Source organism: Notolepis coatsorum (genome assembly GCF_963971535.1).
Source record: "Notolepis coatsorum genome assembly, chromosome: 2".
Lineage (NCBI taxonomy): Eukaryota > Metazoa > Chordata > Actinopteri > Aulopiformes > Paralepididae > Notolepis > Notolepis coatsorum.
Genome location: NC_140166.1, coordinates 106,268,040 through 106,286,862, shown reverse-complemented (window position 1 = coordinate 106,286,862; position 18,823 = coordinate 106,268,040). Strand labels below are relative to the sequence as shown.

General features: G+C 40.0%; 1 protein-coding gene across 1 annotated transcript in view; it reads right to left on the bottom strand.

Annotated features, from left to right (window-relative positions):
- Positions 1–127: 127 nt before the first annotated feature.
- The window catches only part of phf10 (PHD finger protein 10), a 43,977-nt gene continuing 25,281 nt past the window's right edge, over positions 128–18,823 (bottom strand). Inside the window, exons 7-12 of the mRNA XM_084307704.1 lie at positions 17,822–17,931; positions 17,452–17,596; positions 14,904–15,038; positions 5,910–6,018; positions 3,286–3,474; positions 128–2,235 (exon numbers count right to left, since the gene is read on the bottom strand). Of these exons, the coding sequence (XP_084163830.1) occupies positions 2,135–2,235; positions 3,286–3,474; positions 5,910–6,018; positions 14,904–15,038; positions 17,452–17,596; positions 17,822–17,931 (789 nt within the window). The 3' untranslated portion in view covers positions 128–2,134. The remainder of the gene's footprint in view (positions 2,236–3,285; positions 3,475–5,909; positions 6,019–14,903; positions 15,039–17,451; positions 17,597–17,821; positions 17,932–18,823) is intronic.

Sequence of the window (18,823 nt, the reverse complement as noted above, 5' to 3'; positions counted from 1 at the left end):
TCCAATGGGGATCATCAATTTGGGGTCCTTGACGTGAAAAAGTTTGAGAACCACTGAACTATGTGAACACACATTCGATGCAACCAAGAATTGCCCTGATTTCATGACACCATTGCAGAGAAGAACATCTTTTGAAAAAGCTTTTATTGAAAAAAAATCTGAATTCAGTGACAATGACATTATTAGTGGCATATATTCCATATATACAGTACATGATCAAAACAATTAATTGTAATACAATAAAAAAACATAAAAAACGAATTAACACTTCAAAAATGCCAAAATACTCATTGAAGTGACTGAAGAAACACCAGCTGAAGAGTTGGGGCATAGTTGTGTTGCCAAAGGCATTCGTTTCTTTTATCTCACATCTTGCACAGTCTCCAAGACTAAAGATGATCCATTGACATTTGATGGTCATAACTCTTTATTCATCAATAAACTAAATATGCAAAGTGAGACACTCTCTTGATGTAGTAGTCTTGACTTTAAGCCAGCAAGAATAACAGTGAACTGCTGTAGCTAGGAAGCCTGGATAGCAAGCCTCTAGTTTGTCACTAGCCCCATTCAACAACATAGCCTAATAAGACTTGCCAGGATCAAGTAATCATTTTCATAATACAGGAACAAAAGCACCATTTGTCTATCTGAAATAATAGTTTGTTTAAATAAGAATGTACATTTGACAGATCAAGTTAAAGGTATCCAATGCCATGGAGTTTTGGATCACTAGTTGATAAAAATGGCGCTATAGTGCACAGTAGGAGAAAAGGTGTCCCCTAAACTTGTGTATCATGTGTTCTTCAGGATGCCACGAGCATGACGTAGAACACAAAAAACATGCCCTGTGCTTCAATTGGATTGGTCTACACAATCTCCCTAGGAATTCGCCAAAAATACAACTTTTCCAAAACCGAAACTGACATTTCAAGAACAAAGAAAATTAGGAAATATGAGGTAGGCAATTTTCTTCAGCTTGTAGACTATAGAACAACATAAGATGATCTATTTAGATGGAAATGTAAATACAAACAAAAGCAAGCCGTTTACAAAAAAACACTCTGTTGGATACCTTTAAAGGAATAGTTTTGATTTTTGGACATTTAAGTGGTATGGAAACTTGTAGGGTCAACTCATTACGTTCATTACTCATCATCACAAGCACCATTTGAGTTGTTTTCAAGGAAATTAGGCGACTGGCATGAATGAGTCATCTCTGGTTGGTCTTATTCGGCTCTGAAGGGTGGATATCTCACAAGATGTCTTAAAAAGGAGCACTCTAGCAGCATAACGTTTTTCCTGCTCTCATCATGGTCATCTTACATAAACGACTGTTGTTCACCATTTCAGCCTGTTTATTTGTCAGTATTTTAGGTCTAAGCTGCCCTGTCGTCATGGCGCCAGTTAACCGCAACACAAGTTCAAATGTGCAGCTTAATCCGAAACTAAATTCCATGATAGGAATACTTTAGCTGTTGATGTTTGCATTGTGGCAATTTAATTTAGTTCAGGAAAGGAAGTGGCAGTTACCAAAGCGTGGTTACCAGCAATTAAGCCTGATTTAGGATTGGCTTCTACCGTCATGCAACAAAGATTTTATCATAAGCATTTTAGAGTTTCTCTAAATTATGTTTTCTGAAATGAATTCCAAGCCAGTATTCTACATATATGAGATCTAACTATGAGCATGATTGTCACTGTGATAGATGACATGTAAGAATGGAAAAATAAAGTCTCCGGGACGTTTTTTAGATGAATTTTCAAAATACTGGGAGCTGTTAAGTATATTTAAATAAAGGATTTTTGGATACAGCAGGGTAAGTTACCAGGGGTAGGTAAAATGTTTTTGTTAGTCCACTGGGGATAAACAAACAAAAAGAAAACATTGATGACACCAGTACTATCCCTTAAAATAACAAAGCACCAGTACAGTCCTGAAAACCACAAGTTGCCTTCGTAACCATTTTCAAGGGAGGCTTTCTCCAAGAAAGTCTCTGAGAATATGAGGTTCAATGTTCCACCCACTCATACAAATGTAGCCATGTGTAGTTTATGAGATACTAGGATAGACAATAATAGCAGTGGGGGGATGGATGGGGGGTCTAGCAGAAACCAAGAGTCAGTTGATGTTGGGTCATTTCTGGGCTGATCTGGGCTTCTTGGGGGTTCTGGCTCCTCCTTTCTTCTTAGGCGTCGTGCTGAAGTCTTTATCACACACCTCACAGACCCAGATACCTGGAGAGACATGGACACAAAGCAAGGGTTGAGGCTGTCTGTCTGTCCATTCACCCTGTGGAATGGAGTTCACTTCATAAAAGGATATGTGGAAGACTCAGGTAAGTGTAGGTAGGTGTGTGTGTGTATGGGCCAAATTACTTGTGAGGCCATTTTTGGTTGCAAGACCATTTTGCACCAAAGCTTATTTCATGAGTTAGAATTAGAATTAGGTGGTTCAATATATCCATGTAGCATTTATGGTTAGGGTAAAGGGTCAGTTCTGGTCGGGCGAGTGGATGGTCGGGCGAGTTACACTCACCTACAGGATATGGGGGCTGTGCATCGATTAAATTCAGCCGGCCGTCAGATATACCTAGTTGCATGACTTCCGACAGACACAATGTACATAATGGATTGCTTTCTAAATGTAATAATCGATATGATTTCGGCGCTTATTGCGACATACAAACCGGAAATGGACCTAGGCGATCGGCGTCGTATACCTGGGATCTTTCACCGCCAGTCTCTTTGACGCACGGTAAGAGGACACTAATGTTGTTTTCAACCCAATTGTGAGTTTCCTTGTTTGCAAACCATCTGATCAATATATCCACCCATACTACATAAAGCATTTACTGATGATCTGGGAATTATAAACGACACCCCCCCCCCCCCTTCCTCCACGCATGATGAAGCATAACGTATACCGATCATATACAGTTTAATTTTTTAATATAGCGTGTATAGGGGGGAAACGGCAATCGATAATCTATATATGCGTTTAGGCCTATAACTCACGTTCTAGGAATTACTGCAGAAAACGATAAAAACATATTTATATTCTAGAAGGTATTTTTGTATGAATGTATGAATGAAAAAGTATAACGTTCCCACATCCTGAACGATAGATAATCGATGTTGAATGGGCCATAGTAATGTCAATATAGCAATACAATTTAAAAAGTTATAGCCCTGCAAAGAAGGTGAGCCACTCCATAGACTTATAGCGTTGGCAGAGGGGCATTAGATGGGTACAATGCCCGGCGGGCGATGTGTTAATCCACGCACCCATGGGGATGGAGTCCACGCCGACGCAGAACGTGTGGTAGCCACGGTCGCACTTGTCACAGAACATCATCTCGTCCTCGTGGTGTGGCTGCTGGCACACGGTGCACGTCTTGCACTCCATACACTGCCAGCGGTACGTGTGGATCACACACACCAGCTCCTCACTAATTTTCAGGCACGACGGGTGACCTGGGTTGGTCGGACAGACATACAGAGAGGTACCGGTAAATGTAGACACACACACAGACAGACAGACAGACAGACAGACAGACAGACAGACAGACAGACAGACAGACAGACAGACAGACAGACAGACAGACAGACAGACAGACAGACAGACAGACAGACAGACAGACAGACAGACAGACAGACAGACAGACAGACAGAAGAGGACGCGGATATGTCGGTAGATGCGGACATACACAAACAGTAGGGTCGGGTACCGTACTCTACTTTTAAGGGTACCGACCTAATTACATCGGTACTACCGATTGCCGATTCACGTTAGATCAATCGGTACCTAATTTCGGTACCTTTACGTGTTTAGTATAAGAGTGTATTATGCTCGACAAGAGGGAGCCTTTTCTTGGGTCTTTGGAAAGACCAGACAAGGTGATAATATTTACTGAGGATGGCCAGATAATGTTGATATTTAAACATTTAAAAACATTATTATACATGATCATGCAATTTATTTTGTGTGGTGTGTTACAACACACTTGTTTTCTTTTAATATATATAATATATATACCGTATATATTCTTTTTTACAATTTTTTTTTGTTATTACAGAGAGAGTTAAGTACTGGAAAAAGGTATCGTTGGGTACCGATACAGAATTCCAGGAACTGGTACCGGTTTAAATGTGAATGGTACCCAACCCTAATGAACAGGAAGGTGGACAAAACACAAACACACACACAGAAGAAAATGTAGACATAAATGGAAGAAATGGGTCGACATCGTACAGATTCAGACACACATGCAACATGGACACATATATGCACAGGTTGGTACATAGAGACGTACATTGATGCAGACACAATAACGGTAATGGACAGGAAGTCAAAACGCATGCACATATATACACACACTCGCACGCACACACAAACAAACAAAGGCAGATGCACATAAGCAAGGAGGTGCAGACACATATGCAGTCAGGCCGACACGCACACAGAGAGGTAAGACAGATACTTCACACATAACAGACACAAGAAATGGGAAGAGACATCACTCTTGTTTCAGAACAACTTCAATCGAATCCTACTGTTAGTTTGACATATAAAACACTTTCCATTGGCCTACTATGGGATAGGTATTATCCACTGATAAACTGGTATGAAAATGTTCCGTCTGTTTACAGATGTGTTTATCATAGTATAGAATCAAGCTATATGCTGGAGATTTTCACCCAGTGGTAAAAAGTTATCTACTGCAACTTTAAAGGGGACATATTATGGAATTTGCCTGGTTTCTGTAAGGATTTGGACGTCTGAAATTATATTTAGACACTGGAGAAAGGAATTTACTCCTCACCATTTGTCCAGGGTTGGACGTCTTATTAGATTTGATTAACAAGCCTAGACAAGCTCTTCAGAATTATTGCCATTTTGGTTATGTTACAAGGGGGACACAAGAGATGCATTAGCTTTGATTGCAAAGAATTTAAAGAAGTGCTATACAATTGTTGAAAAGATATGTCCCAGCCTTATGGTTTGTACTGTTGTGGTTGCACAGTCAGTCCAAATACTGAAAGTGTGACCAAATGTTATAGTCTACATTATCAGAAAGTACACAACCTCTGCCACTTCAACCATGAACATAAACATCACTAGCTCACACAGTAATGAGATCTTAAAAATGTTAGGCCTGCTCGTCTGAGACATAAAGTGCACTTGTAAGGTTCTAAGGTTGTAAGGTGTTCCAGTTTACTTAAGACACAATGAAATAAACATTGATTATCCCGTCATTAAAAGGATCATTCCTGGACCTGTTTTTTTTTTTATTAAAAATTTTCTTCATGTAATATTCAGATGGTTATTTGGCCTAATAGTTGACAAACCACAATGTGAAATGTTAAGACATTGTGAGGATCTCTAGTAATCACCACACAAGCATCACAAAAACATAGCCTGTTGTAGGCATATTGTAGGAATTAACTGGTGTAATAAAAACATTTTGGTCAACATAGTCTACGAAAAGACCAAAACCAACAATGAATTTCTTCTATTTACAAGTTTGGTCCATCCAGCCAACACCACATTATAGCTCATATCCACAAGTCATAGAACTCCATTGTCACAGAGTTGGACAGTTTGCTTTGGTCAGCCAAATTCATCACAGTAATGAACACAGGTACCTTTTCCTGGAACTACTTTATGAAGTGACAGTAATTGCTTCGGAAGTAGTTCCGGTTCAGGCAGAGTCAAAGCAAGATCGCTGTCACTTCATAACGTAGTTCTAGGAAAAGGTACAATGCCCGTGTTCTTCACAATGATGAATTAATACTGACCAAAAGCAACAGTACGGCTCTGTGACTGGTTTTAACTTTCAGGCCAAATAACCTTCTAATTATCACATTAGAAAGCAGGAATTATCCTTTACATCAGTGTTTGAACTTACCACTGTTATCGCATTGGGAGCAGTGAATGAGAGCCTCTGGCTTGCCTTTCTTGTTGGCCTCTTTGCCCTTCTGGCAAATGCCACATATAGCGTTGGGAATGACCTTAGGCTGCAAGGGCAGAACATCACTATAAAAGCCACTCAGAGCCAAGTGTCCTGTGTAGACTTGGGCAAAACAATAGTTGAATACATTTTGGGCACTTGATTTATAAGATCTTTCTTGCAAAGGATGTGTCCTTTTGGAACAGTAAAGTATCTGGCATGATGGATCCAAACACCCTCAAATAGTTAAAGTCCGACTAAAATAAAAGCTGGAAAGATGTTCTTATTCAAACGGCAATCAACAATTATGTTATACTGGAGGATCATCAAATTAGATCCTACATTTACAAATATTTGTAAAAAAGACGGCGGGAAAACAAAGTGTGGAAACTGTATCCAGTGATGTATCCAGTGATGGAATAGCATAAAAAAAGAACTATCAACAGTGAAAGTCCAAATCAAATCACTGTTATTCCTTCTCAACTATATTCTGGAATATTAATTTACGAGTTAAACATTCCCATTTAAACAAAGGGGTCCTTAAAGAAAATATGTTGACATAAATTATAAACCTTTCTTCAATATGTATATGTTAGTAAAACATGTTCATGGGTTCATCTAAACTTAATTTCAGTCGGACTTTAAAGTGTTCAATACTATGTCCAAATCTAATTTTGCCCAGGTCTGGGTAATATGCATAGCGGCATGATTCTTCCCAGGTGCTGGCAACTGTAAGGGAAAGACTGAGGAGAAATGAGCAGAGTTTGGTTTGGAGCACACTAAGGAGTGTCAAATCAACGTTGGCATGAAGATGGCCTGAATTTGCTGTGATCAAAGACCGTCTGATTTTGGTGTAAATTACGCCAATCAGAAGCTTTTTAGTGTACACACCAAACACTCTTTATAGCTGTAAAAACCATTGGCAAATAGGGTAGAGAGCACCAGTGGTTATGCAGCATATTTTCAACAATCAATTCACATAATAATAGAGTGCCTAAGTTAGCCACACTCCCTCGCCTATTAGTTGGACCAGGGGTTTCCATGTTGCATAGTCAAATCATTGTGTAATTATTATCTTAGTTTTCACCAGATACTGTGGCCATTGAGAAAACCTTCCTGGATGCAGAGCCACTGTGGAGCACCTGCTTACGGTATCTCAATAAACTATCTTTAAGAAAAGTATTGTTATTATAGTATAAAAAAAAACATTTAAAAGATTAAACATGATCTTAACATACACAAGGATGTGTGGCTAACCTAGGCACTCAATATGTCATGGACTAATAAGCAAGGGTCATTGACGGCAAGATAATCAAACAATTAAGACAACAAAATCAAACAACATGTCTGTGGGCTAGAATCACCACATCTGTCTGTACTATGGTTTTGACACTTTATTTCAACTCTTTGAACTGTGGCGTCTAAATATGGACATATCAAAGGTTCCTTCCTACAGAACATACCATCAGGGCTGAACAGAGCAGGGGTCAGAGAGAGGAGACGGAGGAGGTTCGAGGAGATTAAGATCAGGAAGAATCATAGCATGTCAGAACAGGGGAAATATTCTATAACAGTATCACTTAAAACTATGGGTTATGTGACATGTTGTGACTCATCCTTCATTTAATATTCCCTGACCAGGAGGTGAGCAGAGTTGACAAGTCTTTGTAGCTGAACAGGTAAGGGTTAATAAAAGCACAAGGTTGAGTCAGAAAAACAAGGAAGACTAGAGGGAAGACATACAAGTATGTAGCTAAAGTAAGAGAAAGAGAGGAGAGGGGACACAAAAAACAGGGCTGGGGCCAACTAGGCTACTTCCATTCATACTAATATCAGAAAATAGGCATTTCACAAAAGAAAGGGGGAAAAAGCTTTGCTTAGATGTACATTGGTATTCAAAATGTATCCCCCCATGTTTGACGTCATTAACTTTTCACAGCCTTCCCAGAGTCCAAAGCGTGTAACACAACCACAACAATAACTGCTTTTACTATTAGCTACTAAATATTTGAGCTAATGCTAATACTAGCAATACTAGCTATGCTCTCAAATATCGTAATGTTACAATGCATTAGACCTAACCTCATCTAATGCCAATGGTAGAGCCCAACCCAATACTGGATGTTTGGGGAAGATGTGGATACCAATATTTGGAGTAAAGAAATCTGATATCAATATATCAGCCAATCTCCGTTAACAACACTTATACGTTACCCAATGTTAGCATAATTAGCAAGCATAGCGTAGCTTGACCAATGTACTTAATACGTGTTGCTTTGGTGGGAAAGACCATTAATCACGGCTTCTGTTTAATCCAAAAGTCTGTTCGGAAGCTATGTATAATGATGATGTTAGCCATTCAGGGGATCTCTGGCGGGGTCAAAAAGGGTAATGTAATTAAATGCGTTCATTTTATTGACATAATTTTTGGTTTAAAAATGAACATGTTAATATTGACAGCCCTAATATATATATATATATATGTGTGTGTGTGTGTGTGTGTGTGTGTGTGTGTGTGTGTGTAAATTGGTATGGCTGTAAAGAAGAGTGGTTCCAAAATTTGACATGAATTTGGATAAATATCTACTCTCTTTGCTGCCGGTGAGCTAGCATGATATGGCGGGTATCTATGGATTCTCATTGCGCTAGCTCAAATAATTAGTCCACTAGAGCCCCTAAAAGCTAATCAACCAGTAACAAGGACACAACGTATAAAAGTGTCATAGATGCAAAGCTAGTGGCAGAACTGCTGAGTGAGTGAGTGAGTGAGTGAGTGAGTGAGTGAGTGAGTGAGTGAGTGAGTGAGTGAGTGAGTGAATTACTGTATGAGTGAGTTAGTGACATAGAGATGAAAAATATCTGGTCAATATCGGTTGCATACACACTGATACTGATAGATCAGTGATGAGTCAATATTGGGCTCTAAGTCAATGATAGTAACAGTTTTATGTGTAAAACGTGATAGCTCTGGTATTTTCACTTGTTTCTAACTAGACTGGAAACTGTGTCCCATTGCAATGTGGGATAAACCACAAAGATTGAATGCACTGTGGAATAGACCAGGAGGACTGATGGATAATGGTGTCAAACGCAGGGGAAGACCTCACCTGCCCCCAACCCTGTGAAACCTGATGATAACCAGTGTCCTTAAATCCAACATGTCTTAACACAGAAAATACAAAACATTCTCAGCTTGCTAAGAATCAACAGAACCTGGGGATCAAACCAACACCACATATTCCAACTCTTGCATTAATGGAAATGGGAGTGGTAGCAATATTAGCATCAATTTGCTATGATATTGAGCTCATCATTTCAAAATTGACAGCCAATACATCCATCTAATTAATGTAATAATATATATTTGCATACACATAAAATGGGTAGGAAAGTGTAATGATTTTAGGCTTCAGAATGCTCTCTACAAATAATTTATTTTGGCTACTTTCAGATTGAAAAGGGATGCTAGCACACAAAGTCCACTTATCATTATTTGTAACTTAAAAAGGTATCCAACAGAGTTTTCTTGTAAACAGACAGATTTTTTCACATTTCTGTTCACCTGACAGTTTTCTATTGTTGTTCTATAGTCTACAAGCTGAATACATGTCCTACCTCATGTAAACTTTGCAAAGTGCATTTCCGCCATTTTCAGTTTCACTTTTGATGTTGGCGAGGTTGTAATGAGTATGACCTCCTTTGATTGACAGACAGTTAGCTTGTTAGATTTCAAGGAAGACCAATCAAATCGAAGCACAAAGGCAATGTTTACACATCTCCAGTGCACTCTTTTTTGTTCTACCTCAGCTCTGTCCTCATGGCGTGCTGGAAGAACACGCAATACACAATCTTTGCGGACCCTTTTCCTTCTACTGTGCTCTATAGTGCCAATTCCATCAACTAGTGGTCAAAACCTCCATTGGATACCTTTAAGAGCTCTTCAAACACAGAAGATATGATCTATTTTTATTAGAGAACAGTTACAGGTCCACTTGTGCCATGCTACAGATATTCTCACTTGTTTCTGACGATCCTAAGCTACAGATAATTATTCTCACTTGTTTCTGACCATCCACTTGATTGCAACTGCCAAAATGCCATGAAAGCATTGCTCCAAGGGCAAATTCTCAACAGGCTCAGAACCAAGATTATTATAGTTACTGAAAAATAAGACTAGAATGAACTCAAGGCACTGAATAACATTTTCCTTAACATAACTTGATCAAAAAAAACTGTGCAGGTTAAAGGTGCTATTAGATAACATTCAACCACTAGATGTCGCACTAGAGCACCAGCATGTCATTTATCCAAACAGGTGCATTCCAAGTGGGGAAGTGGGAAATAAGGAGATACAAACAACATTCATTTTGGACACGCCCAAATTCATAAATCTATTATTTTGGGGGGTGGGGGAGCAATACTTTTATTACACACCTTTCTAAATGCTCTGTTGATTTACTATATTTTTTTAATGATTATTATACATCAAATTTTTATCTATAGCACCTTTAACACTTTGGTTGCCACTTGTTAACATGGTAAAACCCTGTTGAATGCCAGCACCCACTTCAATGATAGCGTTGTGAACGCATAATCTCTGTCTTAAATGATGGCTATGTGTCTAATCTGCCCGTCGCTTATCAATGACTTGTTTGCAGTCAACAATGTCGAAACGGATTTTTTTTTTTTTTTTTTTGTTTAATAATCGGTTCATTTCCGTTTCATAGCATTTTGAAAAGCCCTCATTTTTCAGGAAAATATATAGATTCCGTTTTACATTTACTGGAATATTCTGGAATACACAAAAACGTTGTAATTTTTCGGCCTATTTATGAATAGTTTTCAAATAAACACTAGATTATCGATAGTATATGTGTACTTATGCACGCTAGAGAAGCGATCTGAAAAATATATTCTCTCATTTCCTGATCGCACACACACACACACATGGGGCACACGCTGATATCTCTGTGAAAATAGATCCGATTACCCCAAGAGACTGGTAAAATAAATTGCTTAGCTCAGATCAGATGTTCTCCAAAAAGATTATTCCAATTCCTGATCACCATTCCAAATATCGATCGCGTTTTCAGCGCTGGGTACTGTAAATGTATTGCACATGTTTTCCGGCTCAGCGATCACTTGGGTCTCTTCAGATGCCTCGCCGGAGAAGTAAAATGAGGAGGCTGGACCCCCCCCCATCAGTCTAATCCAATGGGGTGCAGTTACACAGGGAGAGACGATAGGGGGCAGTATTTTCCCAATGGAGCTCAGAGAGAGGTTTCTGCACTAGCGTGAGGCTCGATTGATATATATGAAATATGAATTCAAATCGCTAATAAAAAAAATACGACAAACAAACGCTATTATAGCGTTGGTGGCATTCAACAGTCGGCATGAACTAACGACAAAACGCGTCGTGGCACTCAAAGTGTTAAGTGCATAATAAAAAAGTTAATCTCAATAAATAAATAAATAAAAATCTAATATAAATCAGGATGAATTACTTTCAGTTTTAGCCTTTTGATCAATGCTGTAATGAAAATGAAATGGGGCGAGTGTCTCAGGTCAACTATCAATGCATTGATGAATTCTATAACCACTCAATGGCAATGTATACACAAAGCAGATACTACCAACACATACCTCACAGACACCACTGTTGCAGAAAACTAGAATCAATCATTTCTAAATATGAACTTCACTAAATCCAGGAGACCCGGTTTGAAAACAGAAATTTAAACCGAACAAAAAATAACTAAACTATAATAACCCTGGCCAGAGCCTGTATGCTAGCTGTAGTTAGGCATACCTATCTCAGTATTTTGGCTGTAGTTAGCCAAACCTCTCAGTATTTTAGCTGTAGTTAGCCAAACCTATCTCAGTATTTTAGCTGTAGTTAGCCAAACCTATCTCAGTATTTTAGCTGTATTTAGCCAAACCTATCTCAGTATTTTAGCTGTATTTAGCCAAACCTATCTCAGTATTTTAGCTGTAGTTAGCCAAACCTCTCTCAGTATTTTAGCTGTATTTAGCCAAACCTCTCTCAGTATTTTAGCTGTAGTTAGCCAAACCTCTCTCAGTATTTTAGCTGTATTTAGCCAAACCTCTCTCAGTATTTTAGCTGTAATTAGCCAAACCTCTCTCAGTATTTTAGCTGTATTTAGCCAAACCTCTCAGTATTTTAGCTGTATTTAGCCAAACCTCTCTCAGTATTTTAGCTGTAGTTAGCCAAACCTCTCTCAGTATTTTAGCTGTAGTTAGGCAAACATATCTCAGTATTTTAGTTGTAGTTAGCCAAACCTATCTCAGCATTTTAGCTGTAGTTAGCTAAACAGTAAACATATCTCAGCAGTAAACTAATCAGCTTAGTACATATATCTATCCTTTTGCTTGATATCACAGCTGCCGACTGTGGCCATTTTGTGTTGGCATTTTGCGTCCCTTCTGGTTCAGTGTTCAATTAAATTAAATTTGGGACTCCACATGGTGTAAGTGAAAGGGAAGCAGAACTACAGGGCAGGCTGGATCCCCACGTACAGGCCCTCCTCTGTACAGAACAGACTGAGAGGAAGCCAAAACAAACTCAAGTGACAAATCCTTTCCACATACCCTGGAACAGAACCCTATTCAACACCACATAGCAAGCTGGGCTGAACCAAGCCAGGCTGGGCTGCATCGTAGTTTGGTTACAGAATGAGAGGGGTGCTGTGGTGAAAAGAGTCACATAAACAGAAAAGTAAGCTAAGCCAGACCAGCACAGTTGAAGAGCAAATAGAAATTAATTTGCAGTAGCACCTCGTTTTACCAAAACCCAGTCTTTCGAATGGCCATAATGAGTGAAATATGCACCAATACAAAAAGCACATGTTCAGGACCAGAAGATAAATACCAGACAAAATATCATAGTGTGGTTATTTTAGCACAGTGGTTCTCAAACTACGGGTCGCGACCCAAATTGGGGTCACGGGTAGGTGACAGTGGAAAGTAAAAAAAGAAAATAATAATAATTTAAAAAGAAAATTATAATATTTTTTTTTGGCAACATATTTAGGCTAAATATGCCTTGTTTTATAAATGTGTATTGATAACATAGGGATGTAATTACATTTTCTAATAAATATGCATGATCAAGTTCAACAACTTGTGCTTTTATTTAGATATTCCTTAAATGCACGTTGAAATTACACGATACACTTAAGTGTGGGGTCCCCAAAAAACATCCTAAATGAAATTGGGTCACGGTATGAAAAAGTTTGAGAACCCCTGTTTTAGCACATACTGCATTTTTGCAATATACGGTAACTTAAAGATAGAATCTGTTACGCCGTCAAACAGTGGTCTCTCTGAATTTCTCCAGACCTCTATTGGCAGATCCTGAGGTGTGGCTAGCAATAGCAACCCCTCTATACCCACTCACCTCCAACTCACTCAGATCAAAACAAAACATGTAAAAATATGGCACAAAGGGCAATACCAAGCGGGGCTCTTTTGCCTAAAGGTCGACAGCATTACAGATTCTACCTTTAAGTTTAGAATCAACATTTACTTTTCATTAAATATCTTTCTGTTTTTACATTCACCACCTGTGCAAGTGTGACCCCATGGCATTATGCCACCTCCTATTCCCCAGTGACGACCAGTCTCCTTGTGGATCTAGACTTTCTGAATGCAAGTGAAGCACATTTTGCAGACAAATTTCAAGCTCACGTCGTCTCATCTATTATTATATATAAAGTTATTTAAGAACACCCATGAAGCAGTATTTGCGGGTAATGCATTCTTTCATATTGCAATATTAATATGAATCCAAAAATATCATTCAACTCTAATTTGAGTTGATAACACAAAATAATTTAGAGGCATTTCGACTGCTAACGAGACGGCGCACAGGGCACGTTTTAGAATACCTGTGGAGGCATGTTCATATTCTAAACAACGTTTGGCCCAGTATTTCACTCCATTCGAAACATCCGTACAGACAGTTAACCAGTTCATCCAGAGTCTGAATGGCGAGGAGGTAGTGCTGTAGAGTCGCTGGAGCTTCAGCTTGGTTCAGCTCAGCAAAACGCTAGTGTGAATAGGGTCAACGTGTCCAATAGCAGCCGGTAAAAGGCCCATAATATCATATCAAAACAACTGCCTGATAGGTAGAAACAAGAGTAACAGTACAATACCGGAGTAATAAAAACACAAAGAGTATATATATATATATATATATGCTAGTATACCCATGAACAAAAGAGCATAGACACTCACACTTAGACTAACGTCAGTTATATAAACTATCAGACTCTCTAGTGTTACAAGCTACTATTGTCTTCTGAGCTGCCGCAAGATGGAAGGAGCTCACAATCTTTATATCAGAATAATAAAAGGGGAGAAGAGGAAAAGAAAAACTAAATCCAAAACTATCCGCTCACTTGACCTCGAGAGGTGTCTTTTGGACAAGTGGGGGCAGACGAGAGGTATATTAAGACATTCAGGAGAATAAAAAAAAAAAAGCATTTTAAAAAGAGGAGAAATGCAAAACAACTAACGTCTTCTTGGCGAACCGAAAAGGTGTGGCAAAAGAGAAAGGAGGGGGAGTGAACTGTTCCTTTAAAATGTTCTTATTGCTCGCTGTCTGATATGAGGACAAACCCCCGCCAACACACACACACACAAAAAAGTGCGGTGCCGTAGCCATGACGACATTGTCTGGAGATAGGACCCAGAGTCTGTGTGTGTGTGAGTACTAGGGGGGGTTTGGAAGAAGGGGGTGAGGGGGGGATGTGTAAAGGAGGAGTCTCCCAGTTGAAAGTGCTGGAGAAGCTGGAGAAGGGAGTGGTGGAGAGAGAGGGAAGGATGGAGGGAGGGACGGGGCAGTGGTAGTAGGTGGAGGAGGAGAGGGTAGAAAAGTGCTGTTGTTGTTGGAGAGGAGAGGAGAGTTCAGGTGCTTGTTTCCTCTACCTTGTACCCCTGGGCTGAGGCTGCTCTGTGGGAGGGGGTCTTGCTGCCCGGCCGCTCCCGGCCCTTGGCTTTGTGGCCCTGCGCCCCTGCACCTTCCTGGCTCTCCACATCCGACGTGTTCCCAGAAGAACTGTCCTGGTGACGCACAAATGTTTCAGAGATCGAGCACTACGGTTTCTTTTCCTAGGAGTTAGCCAGCATAATTTAGTATAATGTTAAAGTTTGTGATTCCTCTGCTCAGCAGACACTTGTATAACCATCTTTGTGATTCCTCTGCTCAGCAGACACTTATATAACACCATTTGAGACACTTGTATAACACATTTTGTGAGTCCTCTGCTCAGCAGACACTTATATAACACCATTTGAGACACTTGTATAACAACGTGTGATTCCTCTGCTCAGCAGACACTTACTTATATGACAATGTTTGTGATTCACTTATATAACGTTTGTGATTCCTCTGCTCAGCACACTTATATAACAATGTTTGTGATTCCTCTGCTCAGCACACTTATATAACAACGTTTGTGATTCACTTATATAACAACATTTGTGATTCCTCTGCTCAGCACACACTTATATAACGTTTGTGATTCCTCTGCTCATCAGAACAGACTATAAGAGTAGCCTATAGAAAATGTAAATACATCTTTGTTGGCAGATGGCTCCTGCTATCTTAACGTTAGCAAGCTGTGCACCATTAAGTAACTTGTGTTCCACCGGGAAAGACCGCTCATCACTGCATACAACTTGGTTTAATCCAAACGTCCATTCAGATGCTCAGTCGACACTGTTGACACGCCCACTACGCTCTCTAAGCATGCGCTCTCTCTCACACACACACACACACTGCTCCGGTCACGGATCCACTCAACTAATAGAAAATACAGCATCAGGCTATTATTCTAAAAGTATCAATACTAATAAAATGTAGTATTGAACCGTTTTTAACAGCCGAGTATTGCAATACTTTTCTAGTATCCGTGTATTGTGCAACACTACTCCGCACAAACACTTACTTCTAAAATCAGACTTATAGTAAAGTCTGCTATACGCATATAATTTCCCCTCATGTGTGTGCATTTTTTATAGGCTACTCTTTTTGACACAAACTAGGCTAATTAGCTTCAACAATCCTGATTCCTGAGCCTATTTTATTTAAAAGGAAGATATTGATTTACAAATTTTTTTACACAATTTGCTGATGACACAGTAGTGGTGGGCCTGATCTCTGCCAACGACGAAAGGGCCTACCTGGAAGAGGTAGAGAACCTGTCACAGTGGTGTCAGGAGAACTGCCTCTCCCTGAACGTCAGCTAAACAAAAGAGATGATTGTGGACTTCAGGAGGTCGGGGGTCAAGGACTACAGCCCCCTCAGCATCGACGGGGCACCGGTTGAGAGAGTGAACAGTTTCAAGTACCTCGGAGCCCACATATCCGAGGACTTGACATGGACCACACACATTGACAGTGTTGTGAAGAAGGCACGACAACGCCTCTACTTCCTCAGGCGCCTAAGGAAGTTCCAAGTCAGTCAGAAGATCCTTAGGAACTTCTACTCATGTACAATAGAGAGCATCCTGACCGGCAACATCACCTCCTGGTTTGGGAATAGCACTGCACAAGACCGTAGCAGACTACAAAGAGTGACACGTTCAGCCGAACGCACAATTGGAGGGGGGCTTCCCACCCTCCAGAACATTTACAACAAGCGGTGCAAGGGGAAGGCTAACAGAATTATTAAGGACTCGAGCCACCCGAACAACTGCCTCTTTGAACTGCTGCGGTCAGGCAAGCGATACCGGAGTCTTAAGGCGAGCACAGAAAGACTCAGAAGAAGCTTCTATCCCCAGGCCATCAGGCTGCTAAACGAACAATAATCGCTAAACGAACAATAATCACTATGCAACAACCATCAAATGCACACAGCACACACACCCACACGCACACACTCACTCAAACAAACAACACACTGCAGCACCCACTCTCCACACTTTAGATCCTTTATTGATAAAGGATTTGCACTACAACTCGTACACCTACTGTGAATTGTACCTAAATTGCACCTCGTCCCATTTCTCCATTTCTGCCTTGCACTATATAGTATTGTATATTAGTACACTGCACAGTATTGTATATTGTATGGTAACTACGTCTATTCTGCATCGAACATTGTACATATGTCTAAACTGAACACTGTGACCTATTTTTTTTCTTTTTTACTTCTAATTTTACTATGTTTTTATTTCATACTTATCTTGTCTTGCACAGTCTCTGGAGCGCAACAGTAAGAAGCATTTTGTACAAAAGTATTCTGTACTTCTGTATGACAACTATTAAAGAAACTTGAAACTTGAACTTGAAACATGTATATCATCTTTTTTTTCTTTCTTATCTGCTGTGCTGGAAAGCAGAGCCCAACCAATACTGGATTTTGAGATACCCAACCGTATACAAAATACTCTATAGCCTTGCATCCCCCAACAACCACTGCTAATAAAAGTCTACATGAAATACTGAAGTGTATGATATATTAAGTCTTACAGATGAGTTCTTCTTTTTGTCATCCTTGCCATCCTCTGCATCGTCCGAGTCAGGTTCCGAGTCCAATGCGGGGAGCTCTGGGTCCAGAGGAGGCTCAAACAATGCCGTGTTCAGAGGCAGGTAGCGAAGCTCGTTGGGAGAATACCTACAGCACCAGATAGTTACACAACACAGCTGAACACTACAGACAGGCTGAAGGAAATTAAAGAAGAATCATTTCATTTCAGAAGCAGTAAGATTGTTAAAAATGCTCTAAGAACATTGTTGCACCGGTATGGAGGTATATGATCATAAGTTCATATCGTACAGGAAATGAAGACCTGAATCTAGAAATATGAGGGCGATGTTCAAGGAGATGATTATGCTGTACCTTTTATAGTAGTCCTGGAACTGTCCTGGTATGAGGGCCACAGGGTATGGCCCTGCCTTGGTCAGCTCTGGGGCCAGTACACTGAACCTCCCCTGGGGCACCTGGATGATCTGAGACAAACAAAACAAACACACCCAATCTCAAGGCTAATCAGAGGGAGGATACTCATGTCATTTGGTCAAGCGGAACCAATCCCACAGTGCAAATTGTACCCATCTAAACTACCTGGTCTTCAGTTTGTGAGTGCGCTGCTGGACCTACATCAGGGTTTCCGTTGTCCGGTAATTACCGGTTTTTGACCGGCAAAATCTGTTGAAGTCCGACATATTTAAATCTCTCCGGTCATAATGTCAGGTGAAGATAATTCCCTCTAAGCACAATTTGAATTGTATTAAAATAGTTACATTTGTTTCATTGTTGCTTCACCAAGCAGGTCTAATAATGACAACGATGTGTGTTCTATTATGATATGTGTGTAGTGTTCTGATAACGACTATTGGTGAAGCGATGTCGAGATTCATTTGGTTTGGCAGCGGGAGCTAGATTTGCGAGAAGCATGCAACTGCAGAGCCACAGAGCTGACAGTTGTGCTGGGTGGGTGGCGCTGCTGAGCGGTCCCCAGACCGGACCTGAGAGCGCCGCTGGCTCTGCGGCTCTGCAGTTGCATACTATTGGTATGTTCTTCGTTGGGACTGGGAGGCGGAGATATAATTGTCATCACGCAACGTTTATATTTCACGATAATGTTGCCGTCTCTCTCTGCCAAATGTCTCAGTTATTCGCTTGATATAATTAATACAAATGTCCAATATAACGGAATTCGTTAACTCATAAAAATGTGATTATAACACACTGCTGTATTTAATGTCGGGCCGACTGCCCAGAGACACCTATTTGATTTAAAGTCAGCAGCAGCACGGAGTCTCTGGACTTATTTGATTTGGAATATAATGACTGTATACGCAAAAGTAGCCTAGTTTTAAGTTAAAATATTATAAATCT